The sequence below is a fragment of the Schistocerca serialis genome, chromosome 2 (assembly GCF_023864345.2).
Source record: "Schistocerca serialis cubense isolate TAMUIC-IGC-003099 chromosome 2, iqSchSeri2.2, whole genome shotgun sequence".
In the NCBI taxonomy this organism is placed as follows: domain Eukaryota; kingdom Metazoa; phylum Arthropoda; class Insecta; order Orthoptera; family Acrididae; genus Schistocerca; species Schistocerca serialis.
This window is the reverse complement of record NC_064639.1, coordinates 456,400,767-456,419,047: the sequence shown is the minus strand read 5'-3', so window position 1 is coordinate 456,419,047 and position 18,281 is coordinate 456,400,767. Positions and strand designations below refer to the sequence as shown.

The 18,281-nt window shown below is 37.6% G+C and overlaps 1 protein-coding gene across 1 annotated transcript in view; it reads right to left on the bottom strand.

The window, feature by feature from the left end:
* Positions 1 to 18,281, bottom strand: part of LOC126457350 (heterogeneous nuclear ribonucleoprotein U-like protein 1) — a 132,632-nt gene that overhangs the window by 22,158 nt on the left and 92,193 nt on the right. The window contains exons 11-13 of the mRNA XM_050093577.1: positions 13,975 to 14,143; positions 12,990 to 13,286; positions 10,434 to 10,533 (exon numbers count right to left, since the gene is read on the bottom strand). Coding sequence (XP_049949534.1) covers positions 10,434 to 10,533; positions 12,990 to 13,286; positions 13,975 to 14,143 — 566 coding nt within the window. The remainder of the gene's footprint in view (positions 1 to 10,433; positions 10,534 to 12,989; positions 13,287 to 13,974; positions 14,144 to 18,281) is intronic.

Genomic DNA, 18,281 nt, shown 5'->3' with positions numbered 1-18,281 from the left:
ACATTTTATCAGGGAACTTTAATTTTAAACAATAAAGAAGAAACAGTTGAAACTGAAACACTGAAAAACAGCTAACAGAAAAAGAACAAGTTGATACTATGAAGGTTTTGAGTGCCATTCTCATTGAACAAGACTATGAACTGTTTGCTAAACATTATTTAGATTTGTTGTTTACTCTAACAAACAATGTCAACAGTGAGTGGATTTCTTCTTCCTACAACACAATAGTTACACACATATATAACAATCTTAATGTACATAGTCTTTAGCTTTGCATTTTTATTGGTAAAAAGAAAGAATCATACAAAGTTTAAAAAATTATATTGTAAAATATCAGTTTTCTTTCTTTCATCAAATAGAGTGATTAAACAATAATAATTTAATAAAGCAGACGGCAACTGAATGATACGACATACAATGCAATGAGGGAGTAACCAGGTCCTGAAAAATTTATATATCTAATAATGTCAGAAAAAAATGCTAGTTTTACTAAATTAGATGCTGTATTTTCAGATCCCTACTTACAGATACATTCTGTTTTATACTGCATTCATGTCAAATCCTTACATCATGTTCCTGATACGTGGTTGCCAACTACATGATGAAATGCAAAAAATTTTGTCACACTACATTAGATCTGGATCAAGTATGCTACATGATATCCATAATTATGATTTTAAATGCAGGGTCATTCCACGTCAAATCAACAAATGAAACCATCGTTTTCAACCTTACCCTCTTGGATTTAAATGAAATTAAGTATGCCTATAGCACTCATAAATAGTACCACAAATTATTTTTTTCATATTTTTCTGACAAAAAATTACCGAGTAATGGACTTTCAAAAATTGAAAAGATGACAAAATTTGACTCGCGGAACAATGTTGTTTTCTTTATAACTCGTGTTCTAATTAAGCTAGAACAATAAAATTTACTTCATTGGAAAGCTCTTTAAAAGAGCCTTTATATGATACTAAACATCATTAGTTCACTATATAAATAAACATTGTTTATAAAAACAATATTGTTGAATTTATCGAATTTTGAAAAACTGTGTTTTTAAAATTCTCAGAAAAATAAATGTGAAAGATACACTTTACATCTACATATTCTGAAAGTTTCAACTTGGGATGAGCATGGGATCACTATCAAAAGCAATTTTGTGTTTACCACGATTCTCCAAAATCACAGTCAGATAGGTGAATTTCTATTATTTTGCTACACATGAAAATATTAGTGTTAGATTTTATTACATGGTCCACAAATTGTACTTCTGAAATGAATAACTGCTTATTAAACTTTAGTGCTACCTATTTATTAATAGCTGTAAAACCACAGGGGGAAAAAAGGAAGCTATCTCTCATTTTAAAGATTATATATAAAATGATTCTTTGGTGTTACTATCTGCAATCTATTCAGTATTTGACCTCTGGTTAATATTGTCAGCAATTTTCACCTTTTGTTGAAAGTGACCCACACATTCTTTTGTTGTGAGGCAGCTATAGTGAAATTAATCACTCTGAAATGTGTTTTGAATCTAGCTTGAATGTACTTTTGTACAAACCTCACAAGAGTCTTAAGTTTGTATGCCTACAACCAGTTAATGTTTGCATGCTATTAACATAATGAATTATTTTTTTTTTTTTTTTTTTTTTTTTTTTTTTTTTTTTTTTGCAGGAAGTGAAAGAATAGAGAAGTAATATGGTGTAGTATTTAATATAGAAAGCTGGGGCAGTCAACTTCAAGAACATTTTTTTAAACGAGTTTGTTCACTTGAGAAACATAAAATGCCTAAAACTTCAGCTTTGTGCTGCAATCCATTTAATGAAAAGGGCCACTGTAACCACAAGAAAAACTTACGGCCCGTTTCACAATGGATGATAGCAAGAAAACCTTTCTCAACTTTAATCAAAAAGTGTGTGACAACTGCCGTAAAAAAAATTGCACAAGTAGAAATTTGTGATACATCTAGCACAGAAAATGATGATGATCTACGGTATTCCATAGTGAAACAAGAAAGTGAAAGGGTTTTATGTGATAGTGACGTACAAGACATTGCAGCGAGTGAGGCCTTAGAAAGGTTGAATGCTTCTTTGCAGTCCGTTGGTGAATCACCAATTGAGAAGAAACGACTGTGTGAAGCAAAATATCCTAAGGAAAAAATAATTAACTTCAACAATTCAAACAAAGGTAGTATTGTTTTCTTCCGAAAAAGAAGAAGAGGTACATGATCATGCAGAATCTGAGATGATCAGTCAGCTAAAAGATAAATTTCGTAAATGTACATCTCGAAGTAAACAGATGGAAATTCTTACCATTTTACCTAAAAGCTGGAGTGTTAAGATGCTTCAAGATAAATTTAATGTAACAAATTACATGGCTCGAAGAGTAAAAGATTTGGTGAAGGCCAATGGAATTTTGTCTTCACTAAACCCAAAACCTGGCAAGACTTGATCAAACAACTGCTGATTTTGTTAGAAACTTTTATTGCTCTGATGAGATAAGCAGGGCAATGCTGGGGAAAAAAGATTTTGTGCTTGTGAGAGATAATGGAGAAAAACAGCAAGTACAAAAACGGTTAGTTTTAAGTAATTTGAAAGAAATTTATGCGAACCTTAAAGACAACCATCCAGAGCTCCACATTGGATTTTCGAAGTTTGCGCGCCTACGTCCCAAAAATTGTGTTTTAGCTGGAAGTAGTGGTACACATAGTGTCTGCGTGTGTAGTACCGATCAAAACTCCAAACTGATGCAGACTGGATGTAACATTCCTCAGCTGACAAAGGATGAAGATAATCCAATAAAAACTTACAAAGACTGCATTGCAAGAGTTGTATGTAATCCGTCATTATCTGCTTGTCATTTTGATGAATGTAAATTCTGCCCTGGCCCAGAAACATTTAAGACATTTTTACAAGATTTGTTGAATACTAATGATATTGATAATATAACTTAATCAGAAATGGGTTTCTGTTGATCACACATCTCTAGAAACAAACTTTATTGATTTTTTTTTTTTTGATAAATTAAAATCGCTTACACGACATTCATTTGTTGCTAGTCAACAATCAACCTTCCAAAAGAGACTGAGAAATGAACTTGAAGGCAAGGTCTTAGCGATCTGTGACTTTTCTGAGAATTACTCCTTTGTCATCCAGGACGAAGTTCAAGGCTATCACTGGACAAACATGCAAGCAACGATTCATCCCATTGTTGCTTATTACAAGGATGGGAACAAACTCGAGCACACAAGTCTTGTAATCATATCAGAATGCCTAACACATGACACTGTTGCTGTGCATTTGTTCCAATCGTACTTGATTGACTCCCTGACTGTTAAATTCGGTAGAAAACCAAGAAAAATATATTATTTCTATGATAAAGCAGCAGCTCATTATAAAAATAGGAAGAACTTTATCAACCTGAGCCATCATGAAGATTTCCAAACTGAAGCTGAATGGCATTTTCCAGCCACCTCGCATTGGACGGGAGCTAGTGCTGGTGTTGGTGGAACAGTTAAACGACTTGCAGCTCGACCAAGGCCATACAGTGATCAAATAATGACACCAAAACAACTTTATATGTTTGCCAAGGATAACATAGAAGGAATGAACTTCAAGTATGCTACTAAAGAAGATCACAAAAATGAAGAAATGAAGCTTGTGGAGACATTTGAGAAATGCTGCAAAATTGTAGGGACACAAAAACTTCACACTTTTATTACTTTTAGCAAGGACAAAATAATAGCAAAAGTGTATTCAAACTCTGATGATAGTAAAATTGAACTGGTGACAGTTTCTGACAGTGATACAATACTGTTCAAAGACATAAAAGGATATGTTGCTTGTGATTATAATGGACACTGTTGGTTAACCTGAAATCACAGTTGGTTTCTCAGTTGGTTTCTTACATCCACATGGACCATCACCATCTTTTACATTTCCGAGTCATCCAGACATTCTTTCCATAATCAGTAGGGAAGCAGTGGCAATCGTGAACCCTGAAACTGCTACAGGGCGAACATATAAGTTATCCAGTGCAGAAATGTTGATGTGCAACAGACCGATTAGTTCAAAGTATCAAGAAGTGCACTAATAGGACGCCTATTTGTAAATAATAGTAATTACTAACTGAATTTAGGTCTGATCTCAGGTATTCATTCTTCTGCACTTATTTATTTATATTTTTAAGTTTTCATTTAGTATTTATTAATTACAGAGGCATAAAACATATGTTCTTTTGTCAATTATAAGTTATTTTTAATTTCCACATTTTACAACAACATACAGCTGGTGAGAAGTAGGCCTAATATCTAAAATAATTTAGTTTTTAGGAATTTTTCAAGGACCACCCTTAACATACAATTGCTTTTGATAGTGATCCCATGCTCATCCCAAGTTGAAACTTTCAGAATATGTAGATGTAAAGTGTATCTTTCACATATATTTTTTTGAGAATTTTAAAAATATAGTTTTTCAAAATTCGATAAATTCAACAATGTTGTTTTTATAAACAATGTGTATCTATATATTAAACTAATGATGTTTGGTATCATATAAAAGCTCTTTAGAAGAGCTTTCCAATGAAGTAAATTTTGTTGTTCTAGCTTAATTAGAACACGAGTTGTAAAGAAAACAACATTGTTCCGAGAGTCAAAAATTTGTCATCTTTTCAATTTTTGAAGGTCTATTACTCAGTAACTTTTCGTAAGAATTAATTTGTGTAACGATTTATGAGTAATATATGCATACTTAATTTCAAAAAAATCGGAGAGGGTCAGGTTGTGGCACTTGTTGATTTGACATGGAATTGCCCAGCAATGTGAACTGGAAAGCCAGTGACTATCTTTTAAGTAAGTTTAGTACATCAACAGTGAAATAATGAAGATGAACTCAATTTTGACCATTTTTGTGATGTCAATTTGTCTTTGCAATGGTTGTGTCATTTCTGCAACAGAGGCTCCAATGTCTAAAATACATACATGAAAATAAGTTTTGCATCACCCCAGTTCCCAGAATGCCTGAAGATAGATGTTCACTGTGGATATTGTATCACACACATAGTCCCTCTGAATGTTCCAAGATGTCACTAAACCTGCCCACAGATGTAAAAAACCATGCATGATCAGCACCTATTAGATGGAGAGGATCCGAGAGCCGATCAGTTCCAGTCATTCCACAAGGAAGGAGGTACACGGCATGTGTTGTCTGTAGTTGAACCATGCCTAAACAGTAAATACCGCAGTTCAATCATGTCCGCATTGTTACTTGTGCCAGCAAGAGCTCTCAACAAGGGGAGTGTCCAGGCGTCTCTGAGTGAAAAAAAAGCTATGTTGTTCGGACATGGAGGACATAAAGAGAGACAGGAACTGTTGATGACATGCAACACTCAGGCCGTCCAAGGGATGCAGTGGATGACCGCTACCTATGGATTATGGCTCAGAGGAACCCTGACATTATGCTTTTCGTGCAGTCACAGGACACTGTGTTACGACTCAAACCATGCAAAATAGGCTGCATGATGCGCAACTTCATTCCTGACGCCCATGGAGAGGTCCACCTTTGCAACCACGACACCATGCAGCGCGATACAGATGGGCCCAACAACATGCCCAATGGACCACTCAGGATTGGCATCATGTTTTCTTCACTGATGAGTGTTGCATATGCCTTCAACGAGACAATCATCAGTGACGTGTTTGGAGGCAACCCTGTCAGGCTGAATGCCAGACACACATTGTCCAGCAAGGTGGAGGTTTGCTGCTGTTTTGGGGTGGCATCGGGTCCGATATACGCCGCTGGTAGTCACGGAAGGGGCCGTAATGGCTGTATGATACGTGAATGCCTTTCTCCGACCGATAGTGCAACTATGTTGACAGCATATTGGCGAGGCATTCGTCTTCATGGACAACAATTCACAACCCCATCATGCACATCTTGTGAATGACTTCCTTCAGGATAATGACATTGCTCAACTAGAGTGGTCAGTATGTTCTCCAGACATGAGCACTATCAAAAATGCCTGGGATTGAATGAAAAGGGCTGTTTATGGATGACGTGACCCATCAACCACTCTGAGGGATCTATGCCAAATCGCTGTTGAGGAGTGGGACAATCTGGACCAACAGTGCCTTGATGAACTTGTGGATAGTATGCCACGGCGAATACAGGAATGCATTAATTCAAGAGGATGTGCTACTAGGTATTAGAGGTTCCGGTGTGAACAGGAATCTGGACCACCACCTCTGAAGGTCTTGCTGTATGGTGGTAAAGGAACAAGCCAATTAGTTCTACCAAGGTTTAACATACCACTGCAGCGAAATGATGTGCTGCACAATGTTTATAGTACCAACAAATGATGATCACCGAACAGTGAGTCAATTTGTATTTGTAGGTTTAGGGAGTTTTTGTATCCAAACTGTGTGGAGAACTTCTATTGTCTGTGCATGTTGAGCATGATGTACGTAGCATTTCTGCATGAAAGGGCAGTGCTGGCAGTAAGGTCACACTTTGCAGCTCCTGCTGGTTTGGCAATTACTCCATGCAGCTGCGCCTCCTGCCTCTGACACATTTGTTGCATGGAATAGCACACACCAAGATAAGGGACTATGTCATGAAAGGAAAGAACCTGCTCAGCTATAGGGTCTGGTCTGAAGTCTTAAAGAGAGCTGGCCCTAAACTGTCTACAAATTTGTAATACTAAACGCAGTTGACAAATCAACATTGCATACAGCTGTATACGGGATGTTCTAAGTTTTATGAGTTGGGGAAACAGGTTCATGTCTCCAAAAATTGATTTCTGTTATTTGGTAGCTTGCTGGACATAAGTGTGATTTCCATTTTCAGCATAGGCCAGACTACACAGGACATGAAGCCCATGAAAGAAAGAAAGAAAGATATCATGGGGGAAGATATATTCCAGATAACACATCAATAATTTCATATCTGTACGCTACAGCATCTGAATTGCTACATTACATAATAATTTGTCAAATACAGCAGGGAACATCCCAGTACACTTTGTGGGAACCAGAAAACAAAACCTAGTTCTTTAAATTTGCAACCATGGGAATCACCACTGCAAGCTTGCTGAGCATAATTCTGTCAGGAAATACTACAGAAGTTTACTTTCACACGAGCAAGGAAGTACTTAATGTAATAACTAATGACTACTGACGGGAAAATTCACGTACATTTTGGCATAATTCGCATCTATTTGTTTTACAAATGATTAGACACACAAATTTAAAAGGCTGTCATGCTACACAAGTGAAAAAAGCCTTTAATTCTTTGACTGTTTAAGACTGATTGAGAATTTTTTGACATACGTTTGGTTTCGCAGACACCCTTTTCTCCCAAAATAGCCATTGTTTTCTTCATTTGGCTGTATTTAAGATTTCAAAAGATGGCGGTACTACTGAAGGGCAGCAACATCTTCCCAATGGTGAACTGAATGAGTCTCGGATTGAAGATGTTCCTGGACATGATGTGTCTTTTCCTGCCTAATTTAATATTTACAAACTCTGCAGAATATTAATTTCGCCCTTTTGTGGGCACTCATACATGTACGACCCATGCATGACAACGCTACAACGCACTTAGTGTAGACATAGAACCAGATAACTTTTTTTTCCACTGGGGAAGAATTTCCGCGCAGCGAAAAAAATGTTGGAGATTTTTTTTTTTCCAATCACTATAGCACAGGGTGCGGGCACTATTGGCTATTCCATCAGATGTTAGCGAGTGTAATTTGGTGCCATAAACGTCATAATCCAAATCCATGATGGACCACAATTAGTCGCTTCACTTCTTTGGGAAAAAATAAATAATAATAATACAACTGACTTGTTAAAAGTATCAGCATTATACCACCTTCTGAACTTGAACTAACAAACAAACATAAGCATTTCTTTGTTACAAAAAGTTAGGTCCCATGGTTGAGTACTATGTTGCATTATGCAACGCGTATCTTAAATACATTACTGGCCATTAAAATTGCTACACCACGAATATGACGTGCTACCGATGAGAAATTTAACAGACACCAAGAAGATGCTGTGATATGCAACTGATTAGCTTTTCAGAACATTCACACAAGGTTTGCGCCGGTGGCGACACCTACAACGTGCTGCCATGAGGAAAGTTTCCAACCGATTTCTCATACACAAACAGCAGTTGACCAGCGTTGCCTGGTGAAACATTGTCATTATGCCTCGTGTGAGGAGCAAAAACACGTATCTTCACGTTTCCGACTATGATAAAGGTCGAATTGTAGCCTATCGTGATTGCGGTTTATCGTATCGTGACATTGCTGCTCGCGTTGGTCGAAATCCAATGACTGTTAGCAGAACATGGAATCAGTGGGTTCAGGAGGGTAATACGGAACACCGTGCTGGATCCCAACGGTCTCTTATCACTAGCAGTCGAGGTGATAGGCATCTTACCCGCATGGCTGTAATGGATCGTGCAGCCACGCCTCAATCCCTGAGTCAACAGATGGGGATGTTTGCAAGACGACAACCATCTGCACAAACAGTTCGACAACGTTTGCAGCAGCATGGACTACCAGCTCAGAGACCATTGCTGCAGTTACCCTTGACGCTACATCACAGACAGGAGCACCTGCGATGGTGTACTCAACGACAAATGGCAAAATGTCATTTTTTTCAGATGAATCCAGGTTCTGTTTACAGCATCATGATGGTCGCATCCGTGTTTGGCAATATCGCAGTGAACGCACATTGAAAGCGTGTATTCGCCATCGCCATACTGGCCTATCAGCCGGCGTGATGGTATGGGGTGCCATTGGTTGCACGCCTCGGTCACCTCTTGTTCGTATTGACGACACTTTGAATGGTGGACATTACATTTCAGATGTGTTAGGACCCGTGGCTCTACCCTTCATTCGATCCCTGCGAAACCCTACATTTCAGCAGGATAATGCACGACTGCATGTTGCAGGTCCTGTACGGGCCTTTCTGGATACAGAAAATGTTCGACTGCTGCCCTGGCCAGCACATTCTCCAGATCTCTCACCAATTGAAAACGTCTGGTCAATGGTGGCCGAGCAACTGGCTCGTCACAATACGCCAGTCACTACTCTTGATGAACTATGGTATCGTGTTGAAGCTGCGTGAGCAGCTGTACCTGTACACGCCATCCAAGCTCTGTTTGACGCAATGCCGAGGCGTATCAGGGCCGTTATTATGGTCAGGAGATGGTTGTTCTGGGTACTGATTTCTCAGGATCTATGCACCCAAATTGCGTGAAAATGTAATCACATGTCAGTTCTAATGTAATATATTTGTAAAATGAATACCCGTTTATCATCTGCATTTCTTCGTGGTGTGGCAATTTTAATGGCCAGTAGTGTAGAACATTCAACCACCCACAACTGACGTGACACCAGAGCACCAAGCACACTGATATGTTGTGTTTGTACCCTTTTTATTTTTAAACAAGTTCTTATGCACTAGATTTTTCCAAACTGGGCTTGGCTGGATTACGTACAATACTAGTAACTGAAAATTGGTTAAATCTTCAATATTTATGTGTGGAAAATGAAGCTATTTTGAACTGATTCTGATTAACTAGCTCATGTGGATAAAATTCGCTATGAAATATATTTTAAGTAATCTTGTGTATCTGCATTTTGGTGCAGAATTCACATCTATTTCACATTTATCACAAAATGCAAATTTTGCTGGTCTATACTACTGACAAAACATTGGTGTATCCATTAGAGCCCATAAAAAATGGCAGTAATGTAATTGTGGCCTTCCTAAAAGAGGCCAGTTCTGTTATAGTAGAAACAGAACAAGTGTGGTGTTTACCTACTTCATGGCAAGTGCACTCAATGCAGTCGAAGCAAGCAAAACAGTAATACAATATTATTATTTGGGAATTTGTTTGTACAAGTTCTTCAAATTCATATGAGAGAAATGTCCAAAATGCCAACAGAAAATATGGACACTGTCAAATGTCTACTGTTGTGCCGAAGGCAGTGTGTGTGTGTGTGTGTGTGTGTGTGTGTGTGTGTGTGTGTGTGTGTGTGTGTGTGTGTGCTTTGTTTAAACATTGACTTTGTGGCACTGTTTTCACGCCATGCAAAAATATTAATGGATTTGTAGCATAATGTTTCACAATACTACTACTACTAATAATAATCTATTAAGAAAGTAACACAAAAACTGGCCATGGAATACCCTTTTTTCCCATGTTTCTTCCTACACTTCTTGGTACTCTGATTCACACAGTTCAATAGAAGTAATAATGACAGTAACAACATGCCAAAAAATATGTTGATAGAAATGGGAAAGGAAAAGGTTAATTGGTTTAACTAATTAATAGGAAGTTTGGCAGGTAGAGGAGGGGACAAATATGAAACTGCTCTAGTTGTGTACAACTTTTCAAGGAAAATCACAGAAACAATACCTGTCTCTCCAGCCGCCACCACCGCCGCCGCCGCCACCACCACCACTGCCGCCACCTCTTGGCTGCCAACTACTGCTACGCTGCCTGTTGTCTGGGCCACCTTATAAATTTGAAGCATAAGCAAAGATTCTATGGAATACATTATATTAACTAAAAAATAGCTTCACCTGCAACTAAATGCAACATTATAAGTGACAAATTACTCCAGTCATGTCAGTAATGCAATTAATTGTCATGTGCTAAATTTACTTGAAGAATGAGCCCAAACTGAGTACAACACTTAATGTTCCACTTTCAAAGGCACTTTATATTCCACAATTTCATTATGTCAACTTTCAATTGCAACATAATCTAATGACACTGTATTGCAACTTTTGCAAAAATGGGCTATAACGCAAGAACATATACAACACCCACACCACAATTCATGGCAAGGTAAACAGACACTAAAGACCTGAAAAACTAAAACATAGGAGGCTGAAAGCTGAACCAGTAAATCTGGTGTGAAAGAGACACAAGAAGTTAAAGGGAGTGACGGTGGAGGAAATTCTCAAAATTCACAACATCATCATTCAATACCAATTTCTTCTCCAATCAACGTTCTATGGTAAATAATAAAAAAATTATTGTAATGCACACAAAATAAAGAAAACGGGGATGATGATGTGACAGTTCTTAACACATCATCATAATTTTATTGACAGTAATGCTCAGGTGACTGGCTGTAATGTTCCATATCAGGAACCACGATTTTCTTCCTCTGTGAATTACCACCAGTAAATAGAGTACAAACCAGAAAAATACTTCCCCTCCTGAAGTAGTTGACAATCAATGGATACATAATCTTAAAAAAGCTTTGTTAGCTTTCTCTACCAGAGGAAATGGTTTTTCCACCTGTCTCCCTCTGAAGTACTCTTGCAAGACGAAATCTACTGTTTTAGATGGCTTTTGCTCTCGGATGAGAAAATTTATCCATGCCTGATGAACTATGGTACAATACTAAAAACTTAGGGACCTGAAAAACTCAATTGTGGTAAGTGCAAATAGGATGCAAATTCTGCTTCAACATGCAAAATTACTTAGTAAATCCCATTTCATTGAGAACTGTATCCCAACTACCTACTTTATCAGAGATATTTAGAAATAGCTATTTTCTGCTTATGAATTTACAAATTTTTGGTTACTGGTACTGCACAACTCCTGGCAAAGCCCAATGTGGAAAGCGAACGTGTGTAGGAATGCTTTTGTAAAATAAACAGAGCACCAGCAAGTGAACATAATTTTGTATCAGTGTGTTCTTATGTTACGCTCTCATGCCATATCAATTGTGAGCTGTTGAATGATCCCTACGATAGGGCACACACGGCATTGTTTATTTCCGTGGCCCACTTCTCTCTCCCCAGGTGGTTGAAGTTCTCGTGTCCGTACTGTAGCGAGCGGAAAACAGAACCAGTCAAAGTATTTTGACCGCACAACATGCCAAGAGAGTCTTTGCCTTTAAGTATCAGTAATTGATTAATTCTATGTATAGTGCTATCAAGCACAGGTTACAGGACTATGAATGCCCACGAAAGAGCTCTTTCAGTTCCCTGAGAATGCAGTTGTGTGTGAGAGTTGGGTTTGTGCATGCGCTGTGTGTGTGTGTGTGTGTGTGTGTGTGTGTGTGTGTGTGTGTGTGTGTGTGCGCGCGCGCGCACACATTGTTGATGAAGGCCTTAATGGCCGAAAGCTTTATTTGTGACAAGTCTTTTTGTTGTGCCTATCTGCAACTCAGCACCTCCGCTATATGATGAGTAGCAACTTTACTATTCATAATATTTTTACTTGAAAGAGCTCTGCAATATGTTAATCAGGCCTTTCACGCTACAGAATCAAAATCAGTGTCCTGCACATTTTGTAATTATCAAAATGGGTGTAAAAGAAAGTTAACATCGAGACACATCAAAAATAAGAGAAGCACGAATTACCATTGAAAAAATGCTGTTGCTTCTCAACACTATCATTTGTTGAATGCTTAGAGACAAAAGAAGAAAACTAGCGAAGACTATGCCAGGAAAAATTAAAGTTTCTGCAAAAACAGACAGATGAATCAAAAAGCTGTTTATTAAAAAGTAGTTGTTAAACCATCTTTTCTATTGTCTAGGCAATTGTCTTTCTGGTTACAATAACCAGTTAACTAACGTGAAATGAGAAACAACTGATATAATTGCATATCAAACGGCACCAACTGGAAACAAGGACATCACCATCACATCTCAAGAGCAAACATTAAGAAAATTGGCAGAGAAAGTGAAAGGGAAGGTTTGTTATGGTTCTCAGGAAACCAGATTCAAGAGAATATGTGTAGATGAACAATTTAACGCACGAAGTGCAATTCCCAAGCAGAAGAAACTTTCAAGAAAGCTTACTAACGATCACACTTAAAAAGAGGATGTGGGAGCAAGATATATATAATACCAATGCACTAAACACTAGCCATAACAAGTATTAATCATTGCTTTGAAGTATCGCTGCACTTTTAAATTGAAAAATAGCTGAAATTTAATATTTACTAACCTCTTGGTCTGAATCCTCCACGATATGACTGCGATGAGTATGAAGATGAATAGGACGATGACCTTTCCCTGTTATCTCTATGATAACCACCATCTCTGTTGTCACGATTATCCCGGTTGTCACGGTTATCACGATTATCTCTATTATCAAATCGTGGTCGCTTATTTTGCTGGCCATATCCAGCATCTCTGCCTTCTCTGTTATACTGGCTTACTAATGTTCGAGACTCTGCTTCATTAAGCTCAGTGTAAATCACTTCAGTGAAGATGTCTCCAACCTCCGGTAGCATAAAGTTGGCTGGAAAAAAATTGTGTCATTACAACCACATGCAAATTACTCTCTCTCTCTCTCTCTCTCACACACACACACACACACACACACACACACACACACACACACACACACACACACACTCTTTTCGAGCCCACATCATCTGATATTCTGAGAAGACAAAGGCTGGAATTTGGAGTGGTTTTTTTTTTTTTTTTTTTTTTTTTTTTTTTTTTTTTTTAAAAAAAAGGGGAAAGAAAAATTCAGCAAGTAATAAGTAATATACAATTACATAATAATGAAAAGAAATGTTTTTTTTCCCTAATGTTACACTTGACTGTCACAAAAACTAGCAGAACTGACACTCCTTTGTACCCTCAATACACTTCCCAATATATCAGACGCTTATGGGCTTGAAACAGCTGTATGTGTGTAGTAAGTGCACAGCCGAAACAAGGAGATTGAAAACTACAATAAAGTATCAGAACATAATAAGATAGCTGGGAAGAAGGCAATGAGGGGAGGGAATGGCAAACCTGAAGCTAAGGTATTTTGGAAGCAGGATTATATCAACGGGCCTGTTCACAGTCCACAAAGGATAAGTTAAAAATTAAAGTAACAGGGCAGAAGAAAGCAAGTAACTAAAATTTTAGGAATTCATTAGGCCACTGTTTGACCTAGTAAAATAGTGAAAAAAGTAGTCCACATAAGTTACCTTTCATCTCAAGAACAGCTGAATCAGGAACATCTTTGCCTTCCAGCTTCTCACGCTGAGCTATGCGTCTCTTGAACTCTTCATCTGTTGGTACAATTACTACCGCTCGGCGTACGAAGCCCTCAAAACCCCTCATTTTGCGTCTTTGGGCTGATGGATATACATTGGTCTGTGTAATGTATAGAGTTGTAGTAGTCATGATAAATACAGTCCCAACTGTAGGACACTGGGGCCACCAGGACCCCAGGATCTCCTTCCAACATATATATTACTAGCATTTCTGGAATAAGTGCTAAATACATTGGTTTAATAACTGGCCATAGCCTTCAAACTCTTGCTTCATCGATATTCCCCCCACATATTCCCCAACTTACCTCCAAGCTGTGAGCTTTGGAGAACCTTACATTTAGTAACTATTGTTCAAGATATTTTTCAATGGAAAACAGTGAGGCTTAATGTCATATCATTCAAGGGCTACACTGACTGAATGACAACATTCATAAAGAGACTTAATTTTACATTAACATTTTTCATCAATTTAAATAATAATGGAAGGGAAGAGAGAACAGCTTCAACTTAATTTCTTACTCCATAATCAGACTTAATCCTTCCTGTGGGTTTAATGCTGCTACAAAAGTAAAACTCCACTTTCTTTGCAGATTTACATACATATAAATTACCAAAGAAATTAAATATCTAACCATAAACTAAACCACATTCATTAGTTTCCATCACGAAATTATAACTGTCAGTATAAATTATTGAGGATTTTCTCATCTGTGCAACCAAAATGTTAAGATCACTATGTCTTACTCAAGTTTTCTTTTTTTCTTTTTGAATAACTTGCACTGTCAAAGCCAGTACAATGAATATCTTCCCAAGTTTGCAAAATCAACTGAAATGCTACCTTGTATTATTTCATGTACATTTATAACCCTTTCCATTTATATCTATAAGAAGAATAAAAAAGTTAGTGGTGATTAGCTTTAATTAGTTTCCATTTTAAGATTAATCCTATATGCTGGAGCTCTCTATGGAATACACAGCTGGAGTAACTGGAACATATGTATATATACATACACGTATTCAATGAATGCGCACACACACATTGTTAAAGACACAGACAGAACTGTCAAAAGTACTGACATCAATAACTAAATGACCGGCTTCTTTTCAAATACTACTTTTACATATCTAATTATATTACATCAATATTATTTTGATATTCTTCCTGATTTTGCATGCTGCTGACAATAGCCAAAACTTAATCCTACTGATTAAATACAAGACAAATAATTGATGCATTGCTCCTGGCATTTCCTGTTGTCCATCCAAGAACAGCGTGAGGCCTGTTGCAGATTTAGAAATACTTATTCTACTGAAGATATCTACTTGCAGCCTGTAAAAATGGTTTCTTAAATTCTTAAACTACTAGTCCTCCAGCAGTACATACACTTGAAAGCAGTTCTCATTTTGGAGATCTCTAATACTCTGCACATATTCCTGATCTTCTCTAATAGAAACTATGATAATTGTAAAAGCCATATTAAATAATCTTCACAAATAAGTGAAAACAATAGGCACAAATATCTTTTGGGATCTGTTTCTCCCTTCTACATTCCTTAACTATGGTTGCACAGTAAACTTCCCAGACTTACATCATATATTAATTTTCAGTTGACAGAAATATTCTACCTTGTCACTAATAAGAATCGGTTACCTCAATAATAAAGTCTTGTGTATTGGTTGCACCAATATTTTGATTTTGAAGTATTATAAAGATACTTTTACATCCAAAAGAAAATACATCTAAACTTAAGTGTAAATATAAAAATGTGCCGCATAGTAATTAAAATATTTCAAAAATGGAATATCAATTCCTGCCTGTCAAAGAAACTGCTCCAAGTAGCTAATGGCAGACACTGTTTTGTCCCAAGCCAATACAGACTACCTTTTCCTCAACAGATGTTGAGATCTATTTTGGTATCAGTAATAAGTTATTTACAAACAAAATAATTACCTTAAATTTTTTTGATTCTTCACTGTAAACCAATGTAAATGACTCCTGACTACTCTTAATGGATATGAAAGACATCTCCTTTAGCCATTTCTTTAACATCCTAATCAGCCCCAACTTTAAAGTGGATATTAGAGCTACACTCACCTTCAAAGCTAGCTGTTGCCCCACTGCGACGTACCAATAGTAAAGAATTTTTACCTTTGTGATATTGAAGTCCGGGCACTGGAATAACTGAATGACTCACCTGTGTAATACTAAAGGGACAAGAAGACTTAACACAAGGATATTACAAACTAAAAACTTGGTTGATCAAAATTTGCTGTATTACTCAATTGTCGGCCAAGTGCATAAACTGTCAGCATTATATAGGTCAAAACTTATATAACATTAGGTTCAAATTTCACAAACAATTTAATGTTTTGAAGATTAAGTCTGATAATACTATAAGACCATTATCCACATGTAGTACAGTCCCCTGACCACCTGCCCCTATTTCGATAAAAATCTTAGGCACTTCACCCCATACAGAGATACTTCACAACATGCATACTTCTTGAAAAGGCTAAGGAAATGAAAACCAAAACTAATAAGGTGGAGAATGCAGAAAACAGCAATAAATTTTATATATTTATTTCTGACTTACTAACATATTAAACTTATTTACATAATCCCAAAATAAATAGAAAGCTATGATGCACATAATCACAATCATCTGCAGCTTTTTTTGTTAACATGCAATTTTGACAATATTTGAAAATGTTAACTGCTGCTGTGTGGCACTACTGAGGATGGTGTGGTGCAAGCACAGCATGAAACATTTCGAGGTTAGTCTGTATGTAGATGAACTGTTGCAACACAGAATACACACATGAGATGATGATCTCTTGAAGTTTAGGGTAAGAGTTTTACAGTTTTCAAATTTGGTTGGTTTCAAAAAGTTGCAAGATACACTTTCAAAATCTTGCATAGCCATTTTATTCCATTTTCAGAAGTATAATATTTTCCAATCATTTCAGCTGGAAGCATGTCCAATCTGACAAGGACTGAACAGGGATACGACTGAAATTCTCATTATTTGATGGTAGTGCAATTTCACCTCAGAACATACAGGACATGTCAATTCATGATTCTGAATTTCTCTGGAAAATAAATACTTTAGACTTCTATATCTCGCGTGTTAAGAAAATAAACATTTTAATTTTATCTTTGTTTTCGTAAATGATACAGTCCTTTGAAAAAATTATGTTTTTCTAAGTAACTTTTAAAATGGTAGAGAGCTAAAAATGTACGAGTGTTATACCAAAAGTAAGGTTCCCAATAAGCTACAGCCTCGAGGGAAGGTGCTAGGCTAAATCCGACAACAGTGCCATGCGTAGTGGTTCCCCCACGCTCGAGCCCGCCCATCCACGATTTGCTACGTCGCTCAATGTAGGCTTGGCAGCCATCAGAGATGGAAGTGTTGATCACCGCTCACGCTAAGTGCGAGGTTCGAGCAGTTATCCCGTTTTCTCCACGCAAGAAAGTTACCACCCGTGGAGATTCATCGGTAACTGACGAAGGTTTACTGTGGAGAGTACATGTCCATTCAGTGCATCCGCAAATGGAGCAGGGTTTTTGCTGAGGGTTGCACGGAAGTTCACGATGATGAACGGAGTGAATGACCACTGGTTTCGGATGCGATTGTCCAGAAGATCATCAGTGAGCTGCTCAAAGATTGGAGGGTCACTGTTTGTGAACTTGCTGAATGCATTCCTGAAGCTTCATACGGAAACAATGGATTATCCCAAAGTGTGTGCTCGCTGGGTCCCCCAGGTGCTGGCTGAGTGACTGACACAATGTGCAACGCCTTGACTGCGCTCGCAAGCTTCTCCAACAATGTGAGGGGAGGCAAGAAGGAGAAATTGTTGGACTCTGATCAGATCATCACGGGAGGTGAAACACGGGTGTTTCATTACTCCCCCAAAACAAAACCACAATCTTGTCAGTGGCATCACTCCTGTTCATCACCACCAAACAAATTCAAACAAACGCAGTTGGCAGGAAAGGTTATGGCGAATAATTTGTTTTTTTGATCAGAAGGGGGTACTCCTCATCGATTTCGTGCAACATGGGACGACAACACACACTGACAGATATTGTGAAACACTGACGAAAACTCCAGTGAGCAATTCAGAATCGCCGGAGAGGACGACTGAAGAAGGGAGTAGTACTTCTTCACGACAACGCTCGACCCCACGTCACTCTTCAAACACAGGACCTTTTGAACAAATTTGGGTGGACTGCTATG